This window comes from Triticum urartu, chromosome 2A (genome assembly GCF_056163025.1).
Source record: "Triticum urartu cultivar PI428250 chromosome 2A, HENAU_Tu73, whole genome shotgun sequence".
Lineage (NCBI taxonomy): Eukaryota > Viridiplantae > Streptophyta > Magnoliopsida > Poales > Poaceae > Triticum > Triticum urartu.
The window spans coordinates 561,072,159-561,095,503 of record NC_141874.1 but is presented as its reverse complement, the minus strand read 5'-3'; the positions used below and the strand labels follow the sequence as shown (position 1 = coordinate 561,095,503).

Sequence of the window (23,345 nt, the reverse complement as noted above, 5' to 3'; positions counted from 1 at the left end):
CCGGCAACAGCTGCCTACGGGCAGCGGCGACAGTGCTTGTGGTGGGTGTTCCGCGCACACCCAACAGGACGCCACGCGCACTACACTATGCCGGGGACTGCGCCGCCGCCGCGGTGTAGCCTCCCAGTTGAAGCTGTCCTCTGATGATGGCGGAGTGACTGAGCAATGACGACAGACCGGTGCCATTGGCGATTGTGGGAGAAGCAGACGAGATAATCTACAGGGAGGGAGGGGAAAATGCGACGCAGGACGCGTCGGCCGTGAGGGTTTATATAGCAGGCCGATAAGCATTGGGATTTTGGGGGATTTCACCGAACCGGGCAGGAAGCTTGCGCGGGAACCTGCGAGGTTGCGCGGGAACAGGCTCACCGATGATTCATTGGCGTCACCGTTTGGCCAAAAAAACGCCCCCGCGCGCTGCGCAAGCTTGCGTTGTAAACCGTATGCGGCAACGGGGTGACAAGACGTGCGAGAGAACGACGAAAGGCCACATACACATACGGTTAATAAAAAAACGTTTGTGATTTAATGATCTATTATACTCCCGTCCTGGTTTATATGCATAATTTAACTAATAAAATATAAACGCATATCGCCAAAGATTATATAGTTAGATTTATATTTAAACATAGTGTGCAATGTCCATGGCCAGGCTGTTTACGGGCGGTGCCCACTCCATGGCCGTGGCCCCTTGCGGCCCAAGAGCATAAACGGTGACGTTCTTGGAGTTCGTCTTGCTTGTGGTTAGAACGACAACAGTGTGCAGATCGTCCGACACCACCACCTTGCGGATGTCCTTGTGACACCTGAGCTCCAGGTGATCTGGGTTGATCTGTAGAGGGATTGTCTTCCCGGAGGAAGGGCTCATGAGGGAGCACCTACCGTCGTGGTCCACCAGGAAAAGCATGCTGCCGATGGACACGCGGTAGAGGACGTCGTCATCGTCGGGGACAGGCATGCGCTGGACTGCACCGTCGGGGAGGCTGAGGAAGTTGCCCTCGCGTAGGGCGAACCAGGGGAGCAGCGGGGGCAGCGGCTGCAGCCGCGCACCGGAGCGCCACGAGCGGCAAACAGCGCAGATGCGGACGCGGTCGGCGCGCGATGGCATGCGCGAGAGCACAAGGCCCAACAACTCTGGCGGGAGGTTCGGCCAAGGAGTTATCCTGATTGGCGCAGCGCATCCAAGCATCCGGCGGAGCCGGGCTGCCATCGCCGCCTTCTTTCTCAATGGACCGAGGGCGACGCCGAGCCACTGGAGCAGGAGCACCATCAAATTCTTGCTTGGCCGAACGGAAGCGAGGGAAAGGCCAAGCAAGAGCCACTGTGTCATCGCGCCCAAGATGCTTGGTTCACGGAAGGCGGTGTCAAGGGTAAAGCCGAGACAGGGCAACCGGAGCATGTTTGCGAGCGGCGAGCGCTGCCATCGCCGTCTTCTTTCGACCGTCTAGGAAAGGGTGTTGGATAAGGATCTGTCTCCCCTTCTCTTGGCCATATATATACAAGCTGGCCTTCAGGCTCAGATATGAACTCTGTCGCGTATGTCATAAGCGCAGATTATGAATTCCGTCGCGTATGACATAAGCACAAATTATGAGCTCCGTCGCGTGAGAGCGCCGCCGCCGCCCGCTGCTTCCTCCCTTCCTCTCCTCTTCGCCGCCCCCCGCGCGGGCGGCCGAGGAGCCCAAACCTTTGTCGCCAGTCATTCCCCTTCCCATCCCTCCCCTCTGCCGCCTCGAGGAAGCCGCCCGGGCTTATGGCTAGCGGAGGAGCCTCTTCTTCTCGCGCGCGAGGGTGGCGCGCACCCGGGCGAGCGTAAATGTGCCTTGGATCCAAGCCTCCGCGGCGGTGGCTCGCTCCCGGCAGCGAGCGGCGACGGATGGCCGCGGCGTTGTGGCACCTCGGCTCGGCGGCGGCGACGTAGAGGGCTTTGGTGGACTGGTCGGCTGCGGGCGTCATTGGCCCTCCGGTCAGATCTGATCTGCCCAGAGTGGCTTGCTCGCTCCGCGGCGGCAAAGATCGGTGGCGATTCGTGCGCACGATGCGAGATGGAGGTTCATCGAGCGGATTTGGATGAAAACCTCGTTCTCGGCTCGTTACCAAGACCGACGATGGTGGCACAATTTTCTGTTGTTACCTTTTAGAAGGCATCGCCGTGGAGAAGCTCCAGACCTTTGTCCGCTATCACCGGGGGAAACCCTAGATCCGTAGATCGGATGGCAGTGACGCTCTGGTGTCGTTTCCCTCTTCGGAGCGTCATTCTTGGAGATGTATACGGGCTTAAGGGACTAGTGGACGACTTCTTTGCTGAAGTGGTGCTTCATCTTACTCATTGATGGCGGCGAATCTTGGCGACGTGACGTAGTGGAGACTCGGCATCCGATGAGCGGAGACCGACTCGTGTAGAAGGAGGACGCTGTCTGGCGTCATTATGGCGTCGATGACAGAGGTCTGGCAAGGTCGGTGCGTTAGTTTCTTCTCTGAAGATAGATTGGTGGAAGACGGCGCCGATGACACATGAGAGCGCGTAGGACCGTTTTGTACCCCAAATTCAGTATGTGACTCGGTTGGGGTATCCAGGTTTAGTTGTTAGGCTTTGGTGTGATGTTTGTTTGGTATTGGGCTCGGACTATCGACACCCTTTCATCAAGTGAATAGGAGTAGCGACAGTTGTTGTTAAGATGGTGATTTTAGACTACCTAATGTACTACTTTATAAAGTCTCGGTAAATAATTAATAAAACGGATGCATACAAAGGCCAAGGGTAATCACCATTTCATAAAAAATATGAACTCCGTCGCGTATATAGTACTCCGTATAACATAAGCACACACAGAGGACAAGAAAAACCAATTGAAGTAAGGCGTGAAAAAGTAAAAAAGAATGCGTTAAGAGCATCTCCAAACTTGACGTGATATAATTCTTTTACAGTGTCAAAGTAGCTTTTTTACGTGTTGGAACAACAAAGAGATTTTTAAGATGCAAAAAACACGATGCCCAATCTGGCGGTCTCACCTGCAGCAGACCGCGCGCACAATTCAATGTCCCAAATTTACAGTCCAGCAGCTCGCACGTACATCCATGTGCTAAAGTTTTATCAAGATTGTAATAAGGCCTCTGAAGGTCAAAACGGGCCGCAATTTGCTTACTTTTTTCCTGACAGAGAGAGCCATAAGGCCTTGGCTGTATTTGGCCCAGTATTTGCCTGACCTAAGGACAAAGAGGCGCTTGGCCCGATCTCTTTTATGCCCTAGCTGCAGCTCGCCTCTGGTCTCCCTCGTTTCCTTTTCCCGGGAACTCCTCAACTCGCCTGGCGCCGATCTCATCTGTTGTTCAGACATGACTGCTTGCAAGCAGACCGCATCCACGGGCGCCGCCGCCACGTACGAGGCCGACAGCAAGTAAGAATCAAATCTGAATCTTGTTTCTGTGATGCACGAGACATCCCTAGTTTTGGTGCGTCGATCCATAACCTTGGATTCCTACGCAGGTCGGCAGCGAAGAGAGATGGAGCGGAGGAGCGGAAGCCCTCGACCAAGTGCAGGAAGGGGAAGAAGGCCAAGGGCAAGTAAGAATCCAATCGATTTGTGTGATGCAATAGAGGTTAATTTTGGTGCGCCGACCCATGGCCTTTTCGATGTTCCACGCAGGTTGGCGGTGAAGAGCAATGGTAGGGAGAAGCCCAAGACCCATGACCTTTCCGATGTTACACGCGGGTTGGCGGTGATGAGCATTGCAATGGAGAAGCCGTTGGATGAACAGCTCGCCCAGCACGCCCTGTTCATCTACCAGTGAGATTTGATCCTCCACACGTTTTCAGATTGTTGTTCTGTTTCTTGCTTTTCTGGACGGTGCTGATTTGACCATCATTTTGTAAGGAACTACTTCTGGATGGACAACTTCAAAGGCGTCTATGACAAGCCGTCCGTAGATGCTGTCAGTTCGATCCTTCAATGCCTCGTTACAGGTTTCTTTCCATTGTTTTGTGGATGAATCGATAATTTGTTTCTCGTGGAAAACTTTCAGATTAAAAGGAAAGCTGCTGAAAACTGGAAATCCTTTAGCGATTCGGTAAGTGAGTGTCGAGTGGTAGGTGCGACATATGCCAACGGGTGGCTTATCATTGTGGGAGCCAGTAAGACGTCGCCGGTGCCTGGAAACGGGATGAGGCGAAGACATGCACGCCGGCGAATCTTACCCAGCTTCGGGGACCCCCGCAGAACAGCAGTAGGGTTGTTATATTCATGGAGAGCTCCGAAGCTGGGTAAGATTCGCCGGCGTGCATGTCTTCGCCTCATCCCGTTTCCAGGCACCGGCGACATTTTACTGGCTCCCACAATGATAAGCCACCCGTTGGCATATGTCGCACCTACCACCCGACATTTGGCGCCCACTGTGGGCCAGGTGCACCGTCGTCCGGAGACCTGTTCTGGACGGGAACCCTCTTCCTCCCCAGCAAGCGTAGCCAGCCCGGCACGCCCGATGGCGCTTGCCACGACGCGCTGCAAGGCGTCACAAGCATCTGCGCGGCGAGCAGCCTCGCCAATCTCCTCGACGAAACCCTCATCTCCGACGAGCTCGCCTCCGATGCGGGCACCGACCACCTCGCCAACCTCCTCGGCCAGCTCCATGTCTCCAGCGAGCCCGCTGTGGATCTGGAGTCGGTTGGCTCCACCGACCCGATGCCTGTCGACTCCGACGCGGCCTCCTTCGACACCTTCCCCACCAACGTCGCGATCTACAACGACCCGCTTCCTCGGACCGACGGTCGCGATACTGTCACCACCGAAGTGATGGTCGTCGGGCACGGCGGCCCGGCCGACGAGAGCGCCCATGACGCCCCGCACGCGGCAGCCCACGACTTGTCCACCCCCCTCCCGGCTGATGCCGACGACGAAGCACTAGAGGCGCGCCGCCTCGCCCTCCTCGCAGAGGGCCGGAGGCTGGCTTCTGTGAGACGCCTCACTGAGGCCTACCAGCGCGAAGCTGACTGCGCCGCCTTCGGCACGCCGGCCCCGGGCGGGCCAAGCCGGTCCGGCATTGTCAAACAACGCGGCACCGTCATCGCCGACATGCTGGGAGCCGACCGCCCGGTCTATGCCACTCCGCTCGAGAACTTGCGTGCCGCCCAGGCGGCCATGGACGAGTTGGACGGCTTGGAGGCCGAAGAACTCCCCCACATGACCCGGCGCATCCAGCAACTGATTGACGCGGCCGCACGGCGGCACGAAGCCGTCGCCCGCGCGGGAAGCCCTCCCCCGCGCCGAGATCACGGCGCGACGTCCCGGACACCGACTACGAGCAACGCCCGCGCGCGGCGCGAGAAAGAGCCGGCGGCCAGCCGAAGCCGGACCCGAATCTCCATCGAGCGAGACGCGGACGGCCATCCCCGAGCCATGGAATGGCGGGGCAACCCGCCTCCGCCTCGACCCCGTGGAGAGAGATATCCCACCCCGCCGCCAGTGGCGCACCCGACTCTCAGCGGCCGACTAGGTCGCCGTGAAAGAGTCGGCGAGAACGACGCCCGCCATCGGATCGACCGCCTGGCGCGATCCCTGGCGCTGGAAGAAGAAGACGATGTCGGCCCGCCTTGTTTCGGCCCCCGCATCCGCGATGAGCCTTTCCCCAAAGGGTTCTCGCTCCCAAGAGACACGCCCAAGTACAACGGCTCCGTGAAGCCGAAAGATTGATTGATCGACTACTCCACGGCGGTCAGCATAGCCAACGGCAACCGGCGCGTTGCCGTGAAGTACGTGCCCCTCATGCTGCAAGGCACGACGCGGACCTGGCTCAACAGTCTCAAGCCTCTCAGCATCAACAGCTGGCTAGATTTCACCGAAGCTTTCATCCGCAACTTCACCAGCACCTACAAGCGGGCCCCCAAGCCCAGGCAGCTCTCCCTGTGCGTACAGGGCCCAGCCGACTCCACTCGCGACTACCTCACGCGTTGGGCCGAGCACCGCAATTCTTGCGAGGGGGTGCACGAGGTGCAAGACATCGAATACTTCACTGCCGGGTGCCGAGAAGGTACCCTCCTCAAGCACAAGCTCCTCTGCGACGAGCCGACTACCCTCGACGAGCTTCTGGACATAGCAGACAAATACGCCACCGCCGACTCTTCGATGAAGACCGAGCTCCGGGTAGACGCGTCCGGGAAAGTACTCAACCCGGCGCCCAAGACGCCGGCAGGGGATTCCGGCCGACGCCCACACCCGAACGACCACAAGCGCAAGGGCCCTGCGCCGCCTCCCGCCAGTCGGCAGGTGGCCCCGGTCGAAGACGCGCTGCCTGAAGGGCGACCCGCGCCCAAGAAGCCCAAGGGCGGCCGGCCGGCTTGGCAGCCGGCTTTCTCCTACGAGCAAACTCTCGACGCCCCGTGCAAATTCAATAGCGGCGCGAAGCCGTCCAACCACACAACCTGGAAGTGCCATTGGCTCACCCGAATCTCTAAAGGCGAGGGGCTCGCGCCGCCTCCGCCTGCCGGCCCGCCGCCTCCGGCCGCTCGGCCCGCAGTCGGAGCCGTGCACGACGAATTCCTCGACGAGCAAGCAACCTACATCGTCTTTACAAGCCAGCTCGAAGACCGGCGCGGCAAACGCCGAGAACACCAGGAAGTCAGCGTGGTCGCTGCCAACCCCGCCGGACACATGCATTGGTCAGAAAAACCCATCAGCTGGAGCCGGGCCGACCATCCAGAGGTGATGCCGTCTCCCGGCTGTTATGCGTTGGTCCTGGAAGCCACCCTCGCGACGGACAGACGCGCTGCCCGCTTCTCCCGCGTGCTGATAGACGGCGGGAGCAGCATCAACATCCTGTACCGTGACACCCTGGAGAACCTAAATGTCAAGACGAAGCAGCTCATGCCTACTCGGACAGTGTTTCATGGCATCGTACCCGGCTTGTCCTGCGCCCCCATTGGCAAGATCAAGATTGATGTACTCTTTGGGGAGGAGCATTTCCGCCGGGAAGCAATATGGTTTGAAGTGGTGGACCTGGAGAGCCCCTACCACGCGTTGCTTGGCCAACCCGCCTTGGCCAGGTTCACGGCAGTTCCCCACTATGCATACCTCAAGATGAAGATACCAAGTTCCAAGGGCGTCATCACCGTAGCCGGCGATTACAAGAAGTCTTCCGAGTGCGCTGCCGCCAGCAGCCGGCTAGCCGAGTCCCTTGTGATTGCCGAAGAGAAGAAGATGTTGGACCGGGTCGTGGCCATGGCCAGCAAGCAGCCGAACCAGTCCCCCGGCCCCAAGGAGTATGATGCCCAAGGATCTTTCCAGCCGGCCAAAGAAACCAAGAAGATACCCCTTGACCCCGAGCACCCCGAGAGGTTTGCCGTCATCGGGGCAAGCCTGAACAGCAAATAGGAAGGCGAGCTCGCCGATTTCCTCCGTGAGAATCGGGACATCTTTGCATGGTCCCCCAAGGACATGCCGGGTGTTCCGAAGGAATTCGCCGAGCACAAACTACACGTCCGAAAAGACGCGAAACCAGTCAAGCAGCCCCACCGCCGACTATCAGAGGAAAAGAGAAGGATTGTAGGGGAGGAGATAGCCCGGCTTCTGGCAGCCGGCTTCATTATGGAAGTCTTCTTTCCAGAGTGGCTTGCCAACCCGGTCCTCGTGTTAAAGAAGAACAACAAGTGGCGCATGTGTATAGACTACACAAGCCTCAACAAGGCCTGCCCTAAAGATCCCTTTACCCTGCCGAGGATTGACCAAGTGATAGACTCCACGGCCGGATGCGAGCTGTTGAGTTTCTTGGATGCTTACTCAGGATATCACCAGATAAAGCTAGATCCGGACGACCGCCTGAAGACCGCCTTCATCACGCCATTTGGAGCCTTCTGCTACCTGACTATGACACTCGGCTTAAGAAATGCCGGTGCCACTTTTCAGCGTTGCATGCAGAAGTGCCTCCTCAAGCAACTCGGCAGAAACGCTCACATCTACGTGGACGACATTGTGGTGAAGACGGAGAAGCGCGGCACCTTGCTGGAAGACCTCAAAGAAACGTTTGAGAACCTACGTCGGTTCCAAATCAAGCTCAACCCCGAGAAATGCGTGTTCGGAGTGCCAGCCGGCCAGCTCCTAGGCTTCCTGGTCTCCGAACGCGGCATCGAATGCAACCCGGTGAAGATCAAGGCCATCGAGAGAATGGCGATCCCCACCAAGCTCCGAGACATCCAAAAGTTCACCGGATGCTTGGCCTCCTTGAACCGCTTCATCAGCCGGCTCGGAGAGAAAGCTCTCCCCCTCTACCGCCTCATGAAGAAGAGCACTCACTTCGAGTGGAACGACCAAGCCGACCAAGCTTTTCACGAGCTGAAGAAGATGCTGGCCACGCCGCCCGTCCTAGCGGCGCCGACTGAGAAAGAGCCCATGCTCCTTTACATTGCCGCAACCAGCCGGGTGGTCAGCACCGTCATCGTAGTCCAACGCCCAGAAGAAGGCCGAGCCCAGCCGGTCCAGAGGCCGGTGTATTATTTGAGCGAGGTGTTGTCCGCTTCAAAGCAGAACTACCCGCACTATCAGAAGATGTGTTACGGCGTGTACTTCACCGCCAAGAAGCTGAAGCCCTACTTTCAAGAGCATCCCGTCACGGTCGTATGCACCGCCCCGCTAGCCGAGATCATAGGCAACCGGGACGCATCCGGCCGGGTGGCGAAATGGGCCATCGAGCTGGCCCCTTACACAATCTTCTACCAGCCCCGCACCGCCATCAAGTCCCAAGCACTGGCCGACTTCCTCGTCGACTGGGCCGAGACCCAGTACCTGCCACCGGCTCCCGACTCCACCCATTGGCGCATGCACTTTGACGGGTCCAAGATGCGCACCGGCTTGGGAGCCGGCGTCGTCCTTACCTCTCCCAAAGGCGACAAGCTCAGATACACGCTGCAGATTCACTTTGCCGCCTCCAACAATGTAGCCGAGTATGAGGCACTCATACACGGGCTCCGGCTTGCCAAGGAACTCGGCATCCGCCGGATCCTATGTTATGGCGACTCAAACTTGGTGGTTCAGCAATCATCCGGCGACTGGGACGCCAAGGACGCAAATATGGCAAGCTACCGCTTCCTGGTTCAACAACTCAGCGGATACTTTGAAGGATGCGAGTTCCTCCACGTACCGCGAGCCGACAACGAGCCAGCCGATGCCCTGGCTCGAATAGGCTCCACTCGGCAAGCAATACCAACCGGCGTCGCTCTACAACGCCTCCTCAAGCCGTCCATCAAGCCATCTCCAGAGTCCGATTCCATCTTCGTACCGCCTGACCCCGACGCCGCCGGGTCCGGCTCGAAGAACCAAGCAGGCGACCCCGGGACTTCAGTAGTCGGCCCGGGGACTTCGGCAACCGGCTCGGGGACTGCCACACCCGGCTCGGGGACTGCAGTAGCCGGCCCGGGGACTGCACCAGCACAAGAGCCGGCGGCCGACTCTAGCATTTCACCACCCAGCCCGCCCACCCTGGTGGCAGTAGCCACATTGGCAGTAGGAGAAGTCGCGGCTCCGTCATGGGCTCAGTCCATCCTCAACTTCCTAGTAAACCAAGATCTGCCGGCTGACGAAACAGAGGCAAGACAAGTCCAACGTCGAGTCGGAGCATACACAATCGTCAACAGAGAACTCGTCAAGCGCAGTGTCACTGGAGTCCTCCAACGGTGCGTCCAGCAAGAGAAGGGCATTGCAATCCTCAGAGACATTCACCAAGGAGAATGCGGCCACCATGCGGCTTCAAGATCACTCGTCGCCAAAGCTTTCCGCCATGGTTTCTTCTGGCCGACTGCTTTGGATGACGCCAAAGAATTAGTTAAATATTGCAAAGGGTGCCAACTCTTCAGCTCCAAGCAACACATGCCGGCTTCAGCACTCAAGACCATTCCCCTCACCTGGCCCTTCGCCGTTTGGGGACTGGACATGGTGGGCCCATTCAAGACGGCGCGCGGCGGCATGACGCATTTGCTCGTCGCCGTGGACAAATTCACCAAGTGGATTGAGGGAAAGCCGATCAAGAAGCTGAATGGGCCGCCTGCTGTGACATTCATCGCAGACATAACAACTCGGTACGGTGTGCCACACAGCATCATCACCGACAATGGCACGAATTTTTCCAAAGAAGCCTTGGCACGTTTCTGCGCAGCCCAAGGTATCCGACTGGACTTAGTGTCCGTCGCCCACCCGCAGTCAAACGGCCAGGTCGAGCGAGCCAACGGCCTCATCCTCTCCGGCATCAAGCCCCGACTGGTCGTACCACTGGAGCGTTCAGCCGGCTGTTGGCTCGATGAGCTGCCGGCTGTCCTCTGGAGTCTGCGCACTACCCCAAACAAGTCAACCGGCTTCACTCCTTTCTTCCTCGTGTACGGTGCCGAGGCGATCATCCCAACCGACATCGAGTTCGACTCGCCCCGGGTAACCATGTACACGGAGGCGGAGGCCAAGGAAGCACGAGAAGACGGCGTCGACCTGCTGGAAGAAGGCCGTCTGTTAGCCCTCAGCCGGTCTGCCATCTACCAGCAGGGTTTGCGCCGCTACCACAGTCGGAAGGTCAGGCCAAGATCTTTCCAAGAGGGCGATCTTGTGCTCCGGCTGATCCAGCGAACAGCCGGCCAGCACAAGCTCTTGGCCCCTTGGGAGGGCCCCTTCGTCATCAGCAGAGCTCTAGGCAACGACTCCTACTACCTAATCGACGCGCAGAAGCCCAACACACGCAAGAGAGACGACTCCGGTAAGGAGTCGGAACGACCATGGAACGCCAACCTCCTTCGAAGATTTTACAGTTGAAATGCAGTATGTATCACGCTAACTTTTGTACTAAATACGAGACAATAGGCCCCCCGAGGAGGGCTCGGGGACTGCCATCTTTTATCTATGAATGAAAAGTATCATGCTTATGACCTTGTCATTTCATTTACTTGTTCCGTCCGGCACCGGGTTCGACTAGTCGGCCCGGGGACTGGCCGACTGGAGTTATATTAGAAGTCCTACCCGCGGTCAGACAAGTAGTGTGCCGACACCCAGGCTTAGCTCTTGCCAAAGTCGTAGTTCGAAGAACCGGCTGTCCGGCTGACAAGAGTCAAAAGCAGGAAAGGATGCCCACATGAAAAATGGCCAGGGACTAACGGACTAATATAACGAAAGCCGGTTTGCCGCCTACCACCGACCGACTACCAAAGTAGCCGGCCGGCCGATTTCCATTCACTTCACTTCAATCCAAGAAAGCTCGAGTACTTGCCTCCCCAAAGAGGGAAGGCGGCAAAGGAAAAAGCCTAAGGATAAAAAGCATACGCGAATGGAAACCAAACATGCACATAATAATATTTACATAAAAGACCTCCAAGAGTCCAGCATTCAACATAGTTTGGATACAGCCCCAGTGGGTGGAACTGCGAAAGCTTAATAAAGATTGTTCAAAAGGCAACAAGCAGGAAAAATAAGGACGGCAGGTCAAGCTGGCGGAGCGACCGACGAGCCGGGCTGGTCGGCGGAGACGGTTGTGCCGGCTGAAGGAGTGGCCGGCTGGCGAACCTCGGCTTGATCACTGCCTCCCGCAGAGGGCGCGCTTCCACGCGCCTCGTTGCTGGATGCACGGTCAGCCTGAGGCCGGCCGGTTGTTTCACTAGCCGGCTCGACGTCTTCACCGTCCTCTTCTTCGTTATCCTCGCCCTCGTTGCTGGAGGCGATCTCCTCTGCCGAGTCCTCGCCCACCGCCGGGTTCAGCCCGAACCACTCCTCCGGCTGGGCAACGCCGTCATCATTGATTTCAGGTGCAAAAACATTGATGTCGGTGCACTCGGCGATCGTCAAAGCACGCTGGGCGATAGCCGACCGCACCTCCTCCAGCTCCGCGTCGGCCTCCAGCCGCCAAGTGCGCAGCTGGTCCAGGTTCAGCCCTAGGTACCAAGCTCGAACGAACTCCAACGCCCGCCCGGCTCCAAGACGGGCCGCTGACGCCTTCCAAGCTTCAAAGCGACCGACTACGATCTCCAGCCAGTCGGCAGTCCGGCTTGGGGTGCGGGGGATCGTCTCGCCGGGCCAGAGGGCGGCCAACACCTGCGCCCCGGCACGTTGGAGCCGGCGAAGCATCCGGTGAGCCGGCTGCAGCCGCGCTTGGACAGCCAAGAGCTGCTCCTCAAGCGTCCGATTCGCGTCCGGCGCGATGTTGACCCCCGCCTGACGGCACGCCTCGCGATGGGCCTCGATGGTTTGGGCGGCGAAGGCGGAGTAGCCGGGAAAGTAGTCTGCACAAGAAAATAGGCAGCAGCACAAGTCAGGCCAAAAACCAGGCGGCAAGGGGCAGGAGAGGAGCGAGGAAGGCGGTTTACCGTCGATCAAGTCCTCGATGCGGCCGAAGCCTTCATCCAGCGCTCGCCGGGTCTCAGCCCAGCTCGCCGCCTCGGTCTCAAACTCTGCCTTCAGGGCGGCCTCGCTATCCTGCGCTTTCTGCAGGGCCGCCTTGTGGCTCTCCTCTTGGTCAGCCAGCTTCTTGGCCAGGCGGTCATGCTCCTGGACCAAGGCAGCGTACTCAGCATCCTTGGTACGAAGGGCGGCCTGCGCTTCACCGAGCTCCCTCCTCAAGTCGGCGTTGGCCCCTGAAAGCACGAAAAAAAACCAATAAGGAAAAAGTCGTCAAGGAAGATCCGACCCGACTGCTCAGCAGTCGGCCCGAATCTCGGGGACTACACCCAGTGGGTGCGCTGACGCGCCCCCACAGGAGACAGACAAGATCAAGCACTTCGGCTGTTGGCCAGGTCGTTGGTCTTCCGACCCAACTCCTGAGCCTGGGAGTTGAAGGCGGCATCTCGGGAGTTATGATATTCCTGGAAGTTCAGACAGGAAGCAAAAATAAGGTAGTCGTCAAGAAAGATCCGACCCGACTGCTCAGCAGTCGGCCCGAATCTCAGGGACTACACCTAGTGGGTGCGTTGACGCGCCCCCACGGAAGAAATCAAGAGATCAAAGCGGCCAAGAATGAAAGACTCACCCGGATGGCGGCCCGCGTCGACAGGAACTCCTGGGTGTACTGCTGCAGCAGGGCGGCCTGAGCTCGAAGCCGGCTCCGGACCTCTTGAGCCGCCACATTCAGCTCGCCAGTCCCCCCGCTGGGAGTCCACTCGGACGTGGCGGTGCTGGCCGCCTCCAGAGCCTCCGCCGATTGGCCGGCGCCCGCAACTCGGCGCGACTCCGGCGGAGCGGCGCCTCCCCCTGCGCGCCGACGCGTCACCGGCTGCACCTCGAAGCCGGCTCCGTCCTCCGGCTCACCCCCGGCCGGCTCCTCTGGCGCCGCTGACGATTGGCCGCCTTGGCCCGCTCTGGTTGGCGCTGCCGGCGGCGCTCTCCCCGCGAAGACCACGAGGTCCTCCCTCCTCTCCATCAGCGGCGGGTCTTGGACGATTTCCTCCGCCAGGGGCAATGGGGTGTCAGGGGCCACGACTCGGAGGGGAATGGCGAGCAGCGGAGGCTGGTTACGCGAACCCTCCGCCTCCGTTTCCGCGGTCGCCGCCTCCGCCTGGGCCTTGGCTGCCGCGTCGGCCTGCTCCCTCGCCGCCTGGGCGGCCGCTTTTCCCGCCGCCTCACGCTCCTCCCGCGCCTCACGGGCGTTCCGCTCCGTGGCCTCCCTGAGGTCGGCGCGGGGGTCCACGCTGCAGGAGCCCGAAGACCCTCCAGTCGGCCCAACTACGGAGCCGCCCGGACCCCGCTCAAGGGAAAGCAGCGCCTTGTCCAGTGAGCGGGAAAAGGTTAGGAAGAATGTTCGAACAGGAGAGAACGATGAAAAGCATGCGACCAGGCAATCGACGACTTACGCTGAGACCGCCTGAGGCTGCTTCACTGCCTTGCGGAAGCGGGCCGCTTTCGCGGCCGCCTCATCTCGTTTGGTCGCCGCGGTGGAGGCTTTGGACTTCTTCGGCCGACTGCCAAAGAGGATTGACGCGGCCCGGCGCTTCTGTGCGCCGCCGCTGGCAGCCGGCGCGGTGGACGAGCCCGCGCCCTGATGGTCGGCCGCCGGCTGGCGACGCGGGGTGACTTCGGCTTCGGCATCATCCGGCCAGTCCTCGAAGCTGGCGGTAAGCCTTGTGCCTCCGGGCTCGGCGTCGTCCCCCACGACGGCGTCTTCCATGGCGGCCGCCCCCTAATCCGGGTCGTCGACGTCGTCCACCGTGCGGTCGGGGACGTACTGGCGTTCTATCCCTGCTGCCCTGGTCGTCGGCGGAAGAAGGGGGTTCTGCTAAGAACCGACCGATCAGAAGCCGGCCATCATAAAGCCGGCTACCAACAAAAAGAAGAAAGAGAGGAAAGCTTACCACGGGCGGAGGGTTGGCGCGAGAATACGGCACCTTGCCGTATTGCCAGTCCTCAGCGAGCTTGCAATTGGAGATATAATTTACCATGTACGACACCTCCGCATGAGGCATCTCCCTGGTGCTCAGCCAGCTTGGGTCGAAGCGGCCGCTCATCTGACACATCATGTGGGGCCGGCTTTGGAGAGGAAGTATCCGGCGCTCCACGAAGGCGGCCACCAAGTCGGCCCCGCTCAGGCCTTCCGACTGGATCATCACCCGAAGCCGGGAGACGGCAGCGTTCCCGGCCTGAGACAGTGACCTGGACCGGAAACTCCATGAGGGCTGCCTCCCAGCCGGCGGGCCGGCTACGTAAGCCGGCAGGTTGACGTGGTCTCCTTGCTGGGCGACGTTCTTCACGTAGAAGTACGACTTCTGCCAGATCTTCACCGACTGGATCAGGGGGATGGACGGGAACGGGTTGTTCTCCATGAGGAGGTCGGGCGAGAACAACCCGTCGTGGGGGATCTGGCAGAAGAAGAGCGACGCCGGTTGGTATTGCTTGCCGAGTGGAGCCTATTCGAGCCAGGGCATCGGCTGGCTCGTTGTCGGCTCGCGGTACGTGGAGGAACTCGCATCCTTCAAAGTATCCGCTGAGTTGTTGAACCAGGAAGCGGTAGCTTGCCATATTTGCGTCCTTGGCGTCCCAGTCGCCGGATGATTGCTGAACCACCAAGTTTGAGTCGCCATAACATAGGATCCGGCGGATGCCGAGTTCCTTGGCAAGCCGGAGCCCGTGTATGGGTGCCTCGTACTCGGCTACATTGTTGGAGGCGGCAAAGTGAATCTGCAGCGTGTATCTGAGCTTGTCGCCTTTGGGAGAGGTAAGGACGACGCCGGCTCCCAAGCCGGTGCGCATCTTGGACCCGTCAAAGTGCATGCGCCAATGGGTGGAGTTGGGAGCCGGCGGCAGGTACTGGGTCTCGGCCCAGTCGACGAGGAAGTCGGCCAGTGCTTGGGACTTGATGGCGGTGCGGGGCTGGTAGAAGATTGTGTAAGGGGCCAGCTCGATGGCCCATTTCGCCACCCGGCCGGATGCGTCCCGGTTGCCTATGATCTCAGCCAGCGGGGCGGTGCATACGACCGTGATGGGATGCTCTTGAAAGTAGGGCTTCAGCTTCTTGGCGGTGAAGTACACGCCGTAACACATCTTCTGGTAGTGCGGGTAGTTCTGCTTTGATGCGGACAGCACCTCGCTTAAATAATACACCGGCCTCTGGACCGGCTGGGCTCGGCCTTCTTCTGGGTGTTGGACTACGATGACGGTGCTGACCACCCGGCTGGTTGCGGCAATGTAAAGGAGCATGGGCTCTTTCTCAGTCGGCGCCGCTAGGACGGGCGGCGTGGCCAGCATCTTCTTCAGCTCGTGAAAAGCTTGGTCGGCCTGGTCGTTCCACTCGAAGTGAGTGCTCTTCTTCATGAGGCGGTAGAGGGGGAGAGCTTTCTCTCCGAGCCGGCTGATGAAGCGGTTCAAGGAGGCCAAGCATCCGGTGAACTTTTGGATGTCTCGGAGCTTGGTGGGGATCGCCATTCTCTCGATGGCCTTGATCTTCACCGGGTTGCATTCGATGCCGCGTTCGGAGACCAGGAAGCCTAGGAGCTGGCCGGCTGGCACTCCGAACACGCATTTCTCGGGGTTGAGCTTGATTTGGAACCGGCGTAGGTTCTCAAACGTTTCTTTGAGGTCTTCCAGCAAGGTGCCGCGCTTCTCCGTCTTCACCACAATGTTGTCCACGTAGACGTGAGCGTTTCTGCCGAGTTGCTTGAGGAGGCACTTCTGCATGCAACGCTGAAAAGTGGCACCGGCATTTCTTAAGCCGAATGTCATAGTCAGGTAGCAGAAGGCTCCAAATGGCGTGATGAAGGCGGTCTTCAGGCGGTCGTCCGGATCTAGCTTTATCTGGTGATATCCTGAGTAAGCATCCAAGAAACTCAACAGCTCGCATCCGGCCGTGGAGTCTATCACTTGGTCAATCCTCGGCAGGGCAAAGGGATCTTTAGGGCAGGCCTTGTTGAGGCTTGTGTAGTCTATACACATGCGCCATTTGTTGTTCTTCTTTAACACGAGGACCGGGTTGGCAAGCCACTCTGGAAAGAAGACTTCCATAATGAAGCCGGCTGCCAGAAGCCGGGCTATCTCCTCCCCTACAATCCTTCTCTTTTCCTCTGATAGTCGGCGGAGGGGCTGCTTGACTGGTTTCGCGTCTTTTCGGACGTGTAGTTTGTGCTCGGCGAATTCCTTCGGAACACCCGGCATGTCCTTGGGGGACCATGCAAAGATGCCCCGATTCTCACGGAGGAAATTGGCGAGCTCGCCTTCCTATTTGCTGTTCAGGCTTGCCCCGATGACGGCAAACCTCTCGGGGTGCTCGGGGTCAAGGGGTATCTTCTTGGTTTCTTTGGCCAGCTGGAAAGATCCTTGGGCATCATACTCCTTGGGGTCGAGGGACCGGTTTGACTGCTTGCTGGCCATGGCCACGACCCGGTCCAACATCTTCTTCTCTTCGGCAATCACAAGGGACTCGGCCAGCCGGCTGCTGGCGGCAGCGCACTCGGAAGACTTCTTGTAATCGCCGGCTACGGTGATGACGCCCTTGGAACTTGGTATCTTCATCTTGAGGTATGCATAGTGGGGAACTGCCGTGAACCTGGCCAAGGCGGGTTGGCCAAGCAACGCGTGGTAGGGGCTCTCCAGGTCCACCACTTCAAACCATATTGCTTCCCGGCGGAAATGCTCCTTGTTCCCAAAGAGTACATCAATCTTGATCTTGCCAATGGGGGCGCAGGACAAGCCGGGTACGATGCCATGAAACACTGCCCGAGTAGGCATGAGCTGCTTCGTCTTGACATTTAGGTTCTCCAGGGTGTCACGGTACAGGATGTTGATGCTGCTCCCGCCGTCTATCAGCACACGGGAGAAGCGGGCAGCGCGTCTGTCCGTCGCGAGGGTGGCTTCCAGGACCAACGCATAACAGCCGGGAGACGGCATCACCTCTGGATGGTCGGCCCGGCTCCAGCTGATGGGTTTTTCTGACCAATGCATGTGTCCGGCGGGGTTGGCAGCGACCACGCTGACTTCCTGGTGTTCTCGGCGTTTGCCGCGCCGGTCTTCGAGCTGGCTTGTAAAGACGATGTAGGTTGCTTGCTCGTCGGGGAATTCGTCGTGCACGGCTCCGACTGCGGGCCGGCAGGCGGAGGCGGCGCCAGCCCCTCGCCTTTAGAGATTCGGGTGAGCCAATGGCACTTCCGGGTTGTGTGGTTGGACGGCTTCGCACCGCTATTGAATTTGCACGGGGCGTCGAGAGTTTGCTCGTAGGAGAAAGCCGGCTGCCAAGCCGGCCGGCCGCCCTTGGGCTTCTTGGGCGCGGGTCGCCCTTCAGGCAGCGCGTCTTCGACCGGGGCCACCTGCCGACTGGCGGGAGGCGGCGCAGGGCCCTTGCGCTTGTGGTCGTTCGGGTGTGGGCGTCGGCCGGAATCCCCTGCCGGCGTCTTGGGCGCCGGGTTGAGTACTTTCCCGGACGCGTCTACCCGGAGCTCGGTCTTCATCGAAGAGTCGGCGGTGGCGTATTTGTCTGCTATGTCCAGAAGCTCGTCGAGGGTAGTCGGCTCGTCGCAGAGGAGCTTGTGCTTGAGGAGGGTACCTTCTCGGCACCCGGCAGTGAAGTATTCGATGGCTTGCACCTCGTGCACCCCCTCGCAAGAATTGCGGAGCTCGGCCCAACGCGTGAGGTAGTCGCGAGTGGACTCGGCTGGGCCCTGTACGCACAGGGAGAGCTGCCTGGGCTTGGGGGCCCGCTTGTAGGTGCTGGTGAAGTTGCGGATGAAAGCTTCGGTGAAATCTAGCCAGCTGTTGATGCTGAGAGGCTTGAGACTGTTGAGCCAGGTCCGCGCCGTGCCTTGCAGCATGAGGGGCACGTACTTCACGGCAACGCGCCGGTTGCCGTTGGCTATGCTGACCGCCGTGGAGTAGTCGATCAACCAATCTTCCGGCTTCACGGAGCCGTTGTACTTGGGCGTGTCTCTTGGGAGCGAGAACCCTTTGGGGAAAGGCTCATCGCGGATGCGGGGGCCGAAACAAGGCGGGCCGACATCGTCTTCTTCCAGCGCCAGGGATCGCACCAGGCGGTCGATCCGATGGCGGGCGTCGTTCTCGCCGACTCCTTCACGGCGACCTAGTCGGCCGCTGAGAGTCGGGTGCGCCACTGTCGGCGGGGTGGGATATCTCTCTCCACGGGGTCGAGGCGGAGGCGGGTTGCCCCGCCATTCCATGGCTCGGGGATGGCCGTCCGCGTCTCGCTCGATGGAGATTCGGGTCCGGCTTCGGCTGGCCGCTGGCTCTTTCTCGCGCCGCGCGCGGGCGTTGCTCGTAGTCGGTGTCCGGGACGTCGCGCCGTGATCTCGGCGCGGGGGAGGGCTTCCCGCGCGGGCGTCGGCTTCGTGCCGCCGTGCGGCCGCGTCAATCAGTTGCTGGATGCGCCGGGTCATGTGGGGGAGTTCTTCGGCCTCCAAGCCGTCCAACTCGTCCATGGCCGCCTGGGCGGCACGCAAGTTCTCGAGTGGAGTGGCATAGACCGGGCGGTCGGCTCCCAGCATGTCGGCGATGACGGCGTCGCGTTGTTTGACAATGCCGGCCCGGCTTGGCCCGCCCGGGGCCGGCGTGCCGAAGGCGGCGCGATCAGCTTCGCGCTGGTAGGCCTCAGTGAGGCGTCTCACAGAAGCCAGCCTCCGGCCCTCTGCGAGGAGGGCGAGGCGGCGTGCCTCTAGTGCTGCGTCGTCGGCATCAGCCGGGAGGGGGGTGGACAAGTCGTGGGCCGCCGCGTGCGGGGCGTCATGGGCGCTCTCGTCGGCCGGGCCGCCGTGCCCGACGACCATCACCTCGGTGGTGACAGTATCGCGACCGTCGGTCCGAGGAAGCGGGTCGTTGTAGATCGCGACGTTGGTGGGGAAGGTGTCGAAGGAGGCCGCGTCGGAGTCGACAGGCATCGGGTCGGTGGAGCCAACCGACTCCAGATCCACAGCGGGCTCGCTGGAGACATGGAGCTGGCCGAGGAGGTTGGCGAGGTGGTCGGTGCCCGCATCGGAGGCGAGCTCGTCGGAGATGAGGGTTTCGTCGAGGAGATTGGCGAGGCTGCTCGCCGCGCAGATGCTGGTGACGCCTTGTAGCGCGTCGTGGCAAGCGCCATCGAGCGTGCCGGGCTGGCTACGCTCGCTGGGGAGGAAGAGGGTTCCCGTCCAGAACAGGTCTCCGGACGACGGTGCACCTGGCCCCACGGTGGGCGCCAAATGTCGGGTGGTAGGTGCGACATATGCCAACGGGTGGCTTATCATTGTGGGAGCCAGTAAGACGTCGCCGGTGCCTGGAAACGGGATGAGGCGAAGACATGCACGCCGGCGAATCTTACCCAGCTTCGGGGCTCTCCGTGGAGATAACACCCCTACTGCTGCTCTGCGGGGTCTCCGCATGATCACTAGATGGACAAGTAGCTACACAATGCTCCTTGAGCTGTTCGGTGGGAGGAGGAAGAAGGACACGGCTAGCTTGCTTCTTCTCCTTGTGTGGTGTCTAAAACTAGCTGGGGGTCCCGCCCTTTGCATGGGTGCCCCGGGGGGTTTATATAGGCCTACCCCCCGGGGGTACAATGGTAATCCGACTGGGCGCGGGGCCCAGCCGTCTGTGATTGCGCTCGCCGGCCGCTGGGGCCCGCCGACTGGTGGGTCCCGCCGGCTGCCGGCTCCTCGGTCGACAGGCAGGCCCCACTGTCCGGGACCTGGTCGGCAGCTGGCTACTGTTGCTCCATCTTGGTGACGTGGGCTTCGTTGTGGTAGGCGTGGCTACAGTACCGCCGCCCGGCGGGCGATTACTGTAGCCTCACCACGTCTTGTCTCCTTAATGGGGCGTCTCCTTCGAGGAAGATGGCAAGCCGGCTGCGGGGGGCCGGCTCTCTCTTGGGCCGACTGGGGGAGGTGTGGCCGCCTTCGGGTGTCTCTCTGCCCGAAGGGACCCACCGCCCATGGGCCGCGCTGGTAGTCCGTTGTGGATGGCGTCAGGGTCGGCGCGGCAACAGTGTTGCGCCGGGCGGGTCATGGTCACCCGTACGGCGCACTGTGCCGATCGTGCTCCGGGATTTGGGGGTGGCAGGCTTTACTGTAGCCACGCCCCGTCTCATCGCTTCTAGGTGGATGCAAACTTTGAGGGTACGGTCTCGACCGCTTTATGGGAGCCGGCTTCTTGGAGTCGGCCTCCTCGCGGCCGGCTTCTTGAAGTCGGCCCTCCCATGGCTTTCTTCATGAGGGCTACAGTCGGGCCGCCTTCCGAAAGCCGGCCTGGTTGACAGCCAACAAGGGGAAGGCGGCCCCATGTCTTGGATTCTTGAGAGCCGGACGGGCTCGTAATTTTTTCAGAAGGGCCAGGGAAGCCGGCTAGGCTACCCATGGCTACTTACTCCGACAGCGAGCTTCTAATCTTCTGTAACTTTTGCCGTGCTGATTTATTGTTGATGAACATACATGGATGGATCTGTGTTGCAGGACAAAGCCCCTTATGTGGCCATTGCACATGTGAACAGAATACTCCTTGCTGAGGCATATGAGTTCAAGAAGGTTGAGACAAAGGCCTAGCGGTTTTACCTATCTTTAGATGACTTTACCCTGCTAAGCTAAGCATCCTCTGCAGATATAACAATGCTCATTCATCACATATATTATTTCCAACAACAATAGATAATCTCATCTACTTTACCTTTCATTGAAAGGATAATTGAACTATTTGTGTTTGCACATTTAATTTTCTTTCTTGTTGATCCAGCTTAATTTTTATAGATTTCTTTCCCTTATAGACATTGAAGTTGACGCTCGCGATGACGGACAAGATGATGAATATGAAAATGTGAACAGACAAGATCTCTAAGATGTGTTTGAATAGGTGATTTGCGTTTTTATTTTTGCTGTCTGTATCTTTTTGATTGGTTGCTCAATTAGCAGGTAATGCATGTTCTCTTGTTTAGTTTTCTATAAAATGTCTGTTGTATGGATTTGATTAATTTCTGAACTAGCTAGTTATTAGATTTATACATATGGCTATGAGTTAGATACCATACGCTCCTGCTTTCTACTCTGTGAGCCTCTCATATGCATGTTAATACAAAGTCAGGCTCACATGGCCTGATTATCTTGAAAGTTAAGTATTTGTCTTTGATGGAGGCACCCATGGTATCATATGTTACCAAAAACAGGAGAACATGATTGTCAGCAATAATAATAGAAGTAGAACGTGTGCTGACGCATTAACTTAGTTCTATTCTTGTTCATTCAATTTTTCTATTGTTGGTTTTGTCTAGTAATAATGCTGAAATAATTCAGCTTTCGATCGTATAACCTTTTTTATAATTTCCACAATGAGTTAGATACCATAGCTCTCTTGCTTTCTAGTCTGTGAGTCTAATTCTCACTTGACTTGATTATCAACCTGAAGCCTGGGATCATATCTAGCCAAAAACACGAGTACATGATTGTCTACAAAAGAAGTTGATTTTTTGGTAGCATAAATAGACTGATCTTGTTTGTTTAGTGTTTCTATTGTTGGTTTTGTCCAGTAATGCTGAAACAATTCAGCTTTGTTTTTTTTGTTATAATTTTCATGTTAACTTGTACTGTTCCAACTCATGCAAAAATTGTGAGATATAACCTTTTCAGCTTTTCCATTAATGGGCAGTAGAAGTTTGCATTTATTATTTCCACATTGGTTTATGTTGGTGCAATACCGTTGAGCAGTGTCTACCTTATGTGAGGATTATGCAATGGTTTTATAGGTGGCATGCTATTGGAATTGTTATTGTTTTGGCCTTGTAGTTGCCAAGGAAGAAGGAACTAAGCTTAGTACTGATTAATTTTGTCGTGTTTCTGTTCCGTAGAACAAAACAATGCTCTTTTGCTATTGCTTACATCTTGTGTTGATAATATCATCCTTTGATCACCATCACACATCACTTATATAGCAGTTTCATTTGCTTTTGGCATTTGTTTGTTGTTAACCGCCATGTTATTAGACTGCATATGAGAAAGGCAAACTCTTTAAAAATGTAACTGATTGTTTACGTGTTGAAACTTTTACACGTTCTAGCAGAATTTTTCATGTGTGAGCACCGGAGTATTGTTTGCTTGCAGAAATGTCTTGGTGGATGGCACAATTAGTACAACCAACTCCACAACCTGATTCTGTCTTGGCCGGCACTTGGAGGGTTGAGATGCAGGCGCAGTTGAAGCTGCCATATGGACAATGCATAGTATTGAATATGTTTGTGCTCCTGGCTTTATATGTTGAACTCTTTGTGATGTTTGCTTAGTAACTGCTACCACTGTATCAAAATGTAAGGCGTTTTTTGGTTTCGCATAGGGCATGAAAAATGTTTTACATTTTGTTTGGGAGGGAGTAATTTTTAACATCTTATAACTTATTTTACTATTAGATACGCTATGATGACATTGTGAGATTGCAATGGGATGACTGCTTAAGTTGTTTTTTGTTGTTGTTGTTGTTGAGAGAAACAGCTCTGCTTGCTGCGTGCGTAAAATCCAATGGACCATCTGGCCGTCATGGGTTGTAGGCTCACGCTGGCCCAGATCCTCCAATCCAAAACTTCCAACAAGTATGCAAGTGTGTGGCACTCATGTTTTTAGAATGAGGCCCGTAAACTTGCCCCGGGGTGGCCACTTTAGTCCTTGTGGTTAGAAATACCTGAAATACAATCCGTAAACTTTCTATAGGGGTCACATCCGGTCCGTCCTACGGGTTCGCTGACTCCCATGTTCGCTCTGAGAAGGTTTTTTCTTTTACAAAAATGCCAGAGAAGTTTTTTTTTACAAAATGCCAGTGATTAAAAGATCTACCCCTGGTCGGACCGAGCCAGCCGTACCTTGGTCAGACTGAGCCACGCCCACTCGTGCTTCTTTCCCCACTCGCTCTTCTCCCTGTTCGTCGTTGCTATCGAGGTCACCGGCGTGGGCAAGTGTGGCG

General features: G+C 57.8%; 2 protein-coding genes across 2 annotated transcripts; one reads left to right on the top strand and one right to left on the bottom strand.

Annotated features, from left to right (window-relative positions):
- Positions 1-622: 622 nt before the first annotated feature.
- LOC147985892 (uncharacterized) lies at positions 623-1,440 on the bottom strand. Its single transcript, XM_087541780.1, has one exon. It carries the CDS (start codon positions 1,397-1,399, stop codon positions 623-625), a length of 777 nt encoding a protein of 258 aa, XP_087397906.1. The 5' UTR covers positions 1,400-1,440.
- Positions 1,441-3,255: 1,815 nt separating this feature from the next.
- On the top strand, positions 3,256-22,771 carry LOC125533643 (HMG1/2-like protein). The gene is made up of 8 exons (XM_048697019.2): positions 3,256-3,398; positions 3,488-3,565; positions 3,648-3,788; positions 3,876-3,933; positions 4,024-4,068; positions 20,861-20,932; positions 21,169-21,254; positions 22,496-22,771. Exons 1-7 carry the CDS (start codon positions 3,337-3,339, stop codon positions 21,220-21,222), a joined length of 510 nt encoding a protein of 169 aa, XP_048552976.1. The 5' UTR covers positions 3,256-3,336; the 3' UTR covers positions 21,223-21,254; positions 22,496-22,771.
- The last annotated feature ends 574 nt before the right edge of the window (positions 22,772-23,345 follow it).

Coding starts and splice junctions, on each gene's coding strand:
- LOC147985892 (XM_087541780.1), bottom strand. CDS start 1,399: ATGCTCCGGTTGCCCTGTCTCGGCTTTACCCTTGACACCGCCTTCCGT.
- LOC125533643 (XM_048697019.2), top strand. CDS start 3,337: ATGACTGCTTGCAAGCAGACCGCATCCACGGGCGCCGCCGCCACGTAC. Junction 3,789..3,875: donor CACGCCCTGTTCATCTACCA/GTGAGATTTGAT, acceptor TCATTTTGTAAG/GAACTACTTCTGGATGGACA. Junction 4,069..20,860: donor GGAAATCCTTTAGCGATTCG/GTAAGTGAGTGT, acceptor TCTGTGTTGCAG/GACAAAGCCCCTTATGTGGC.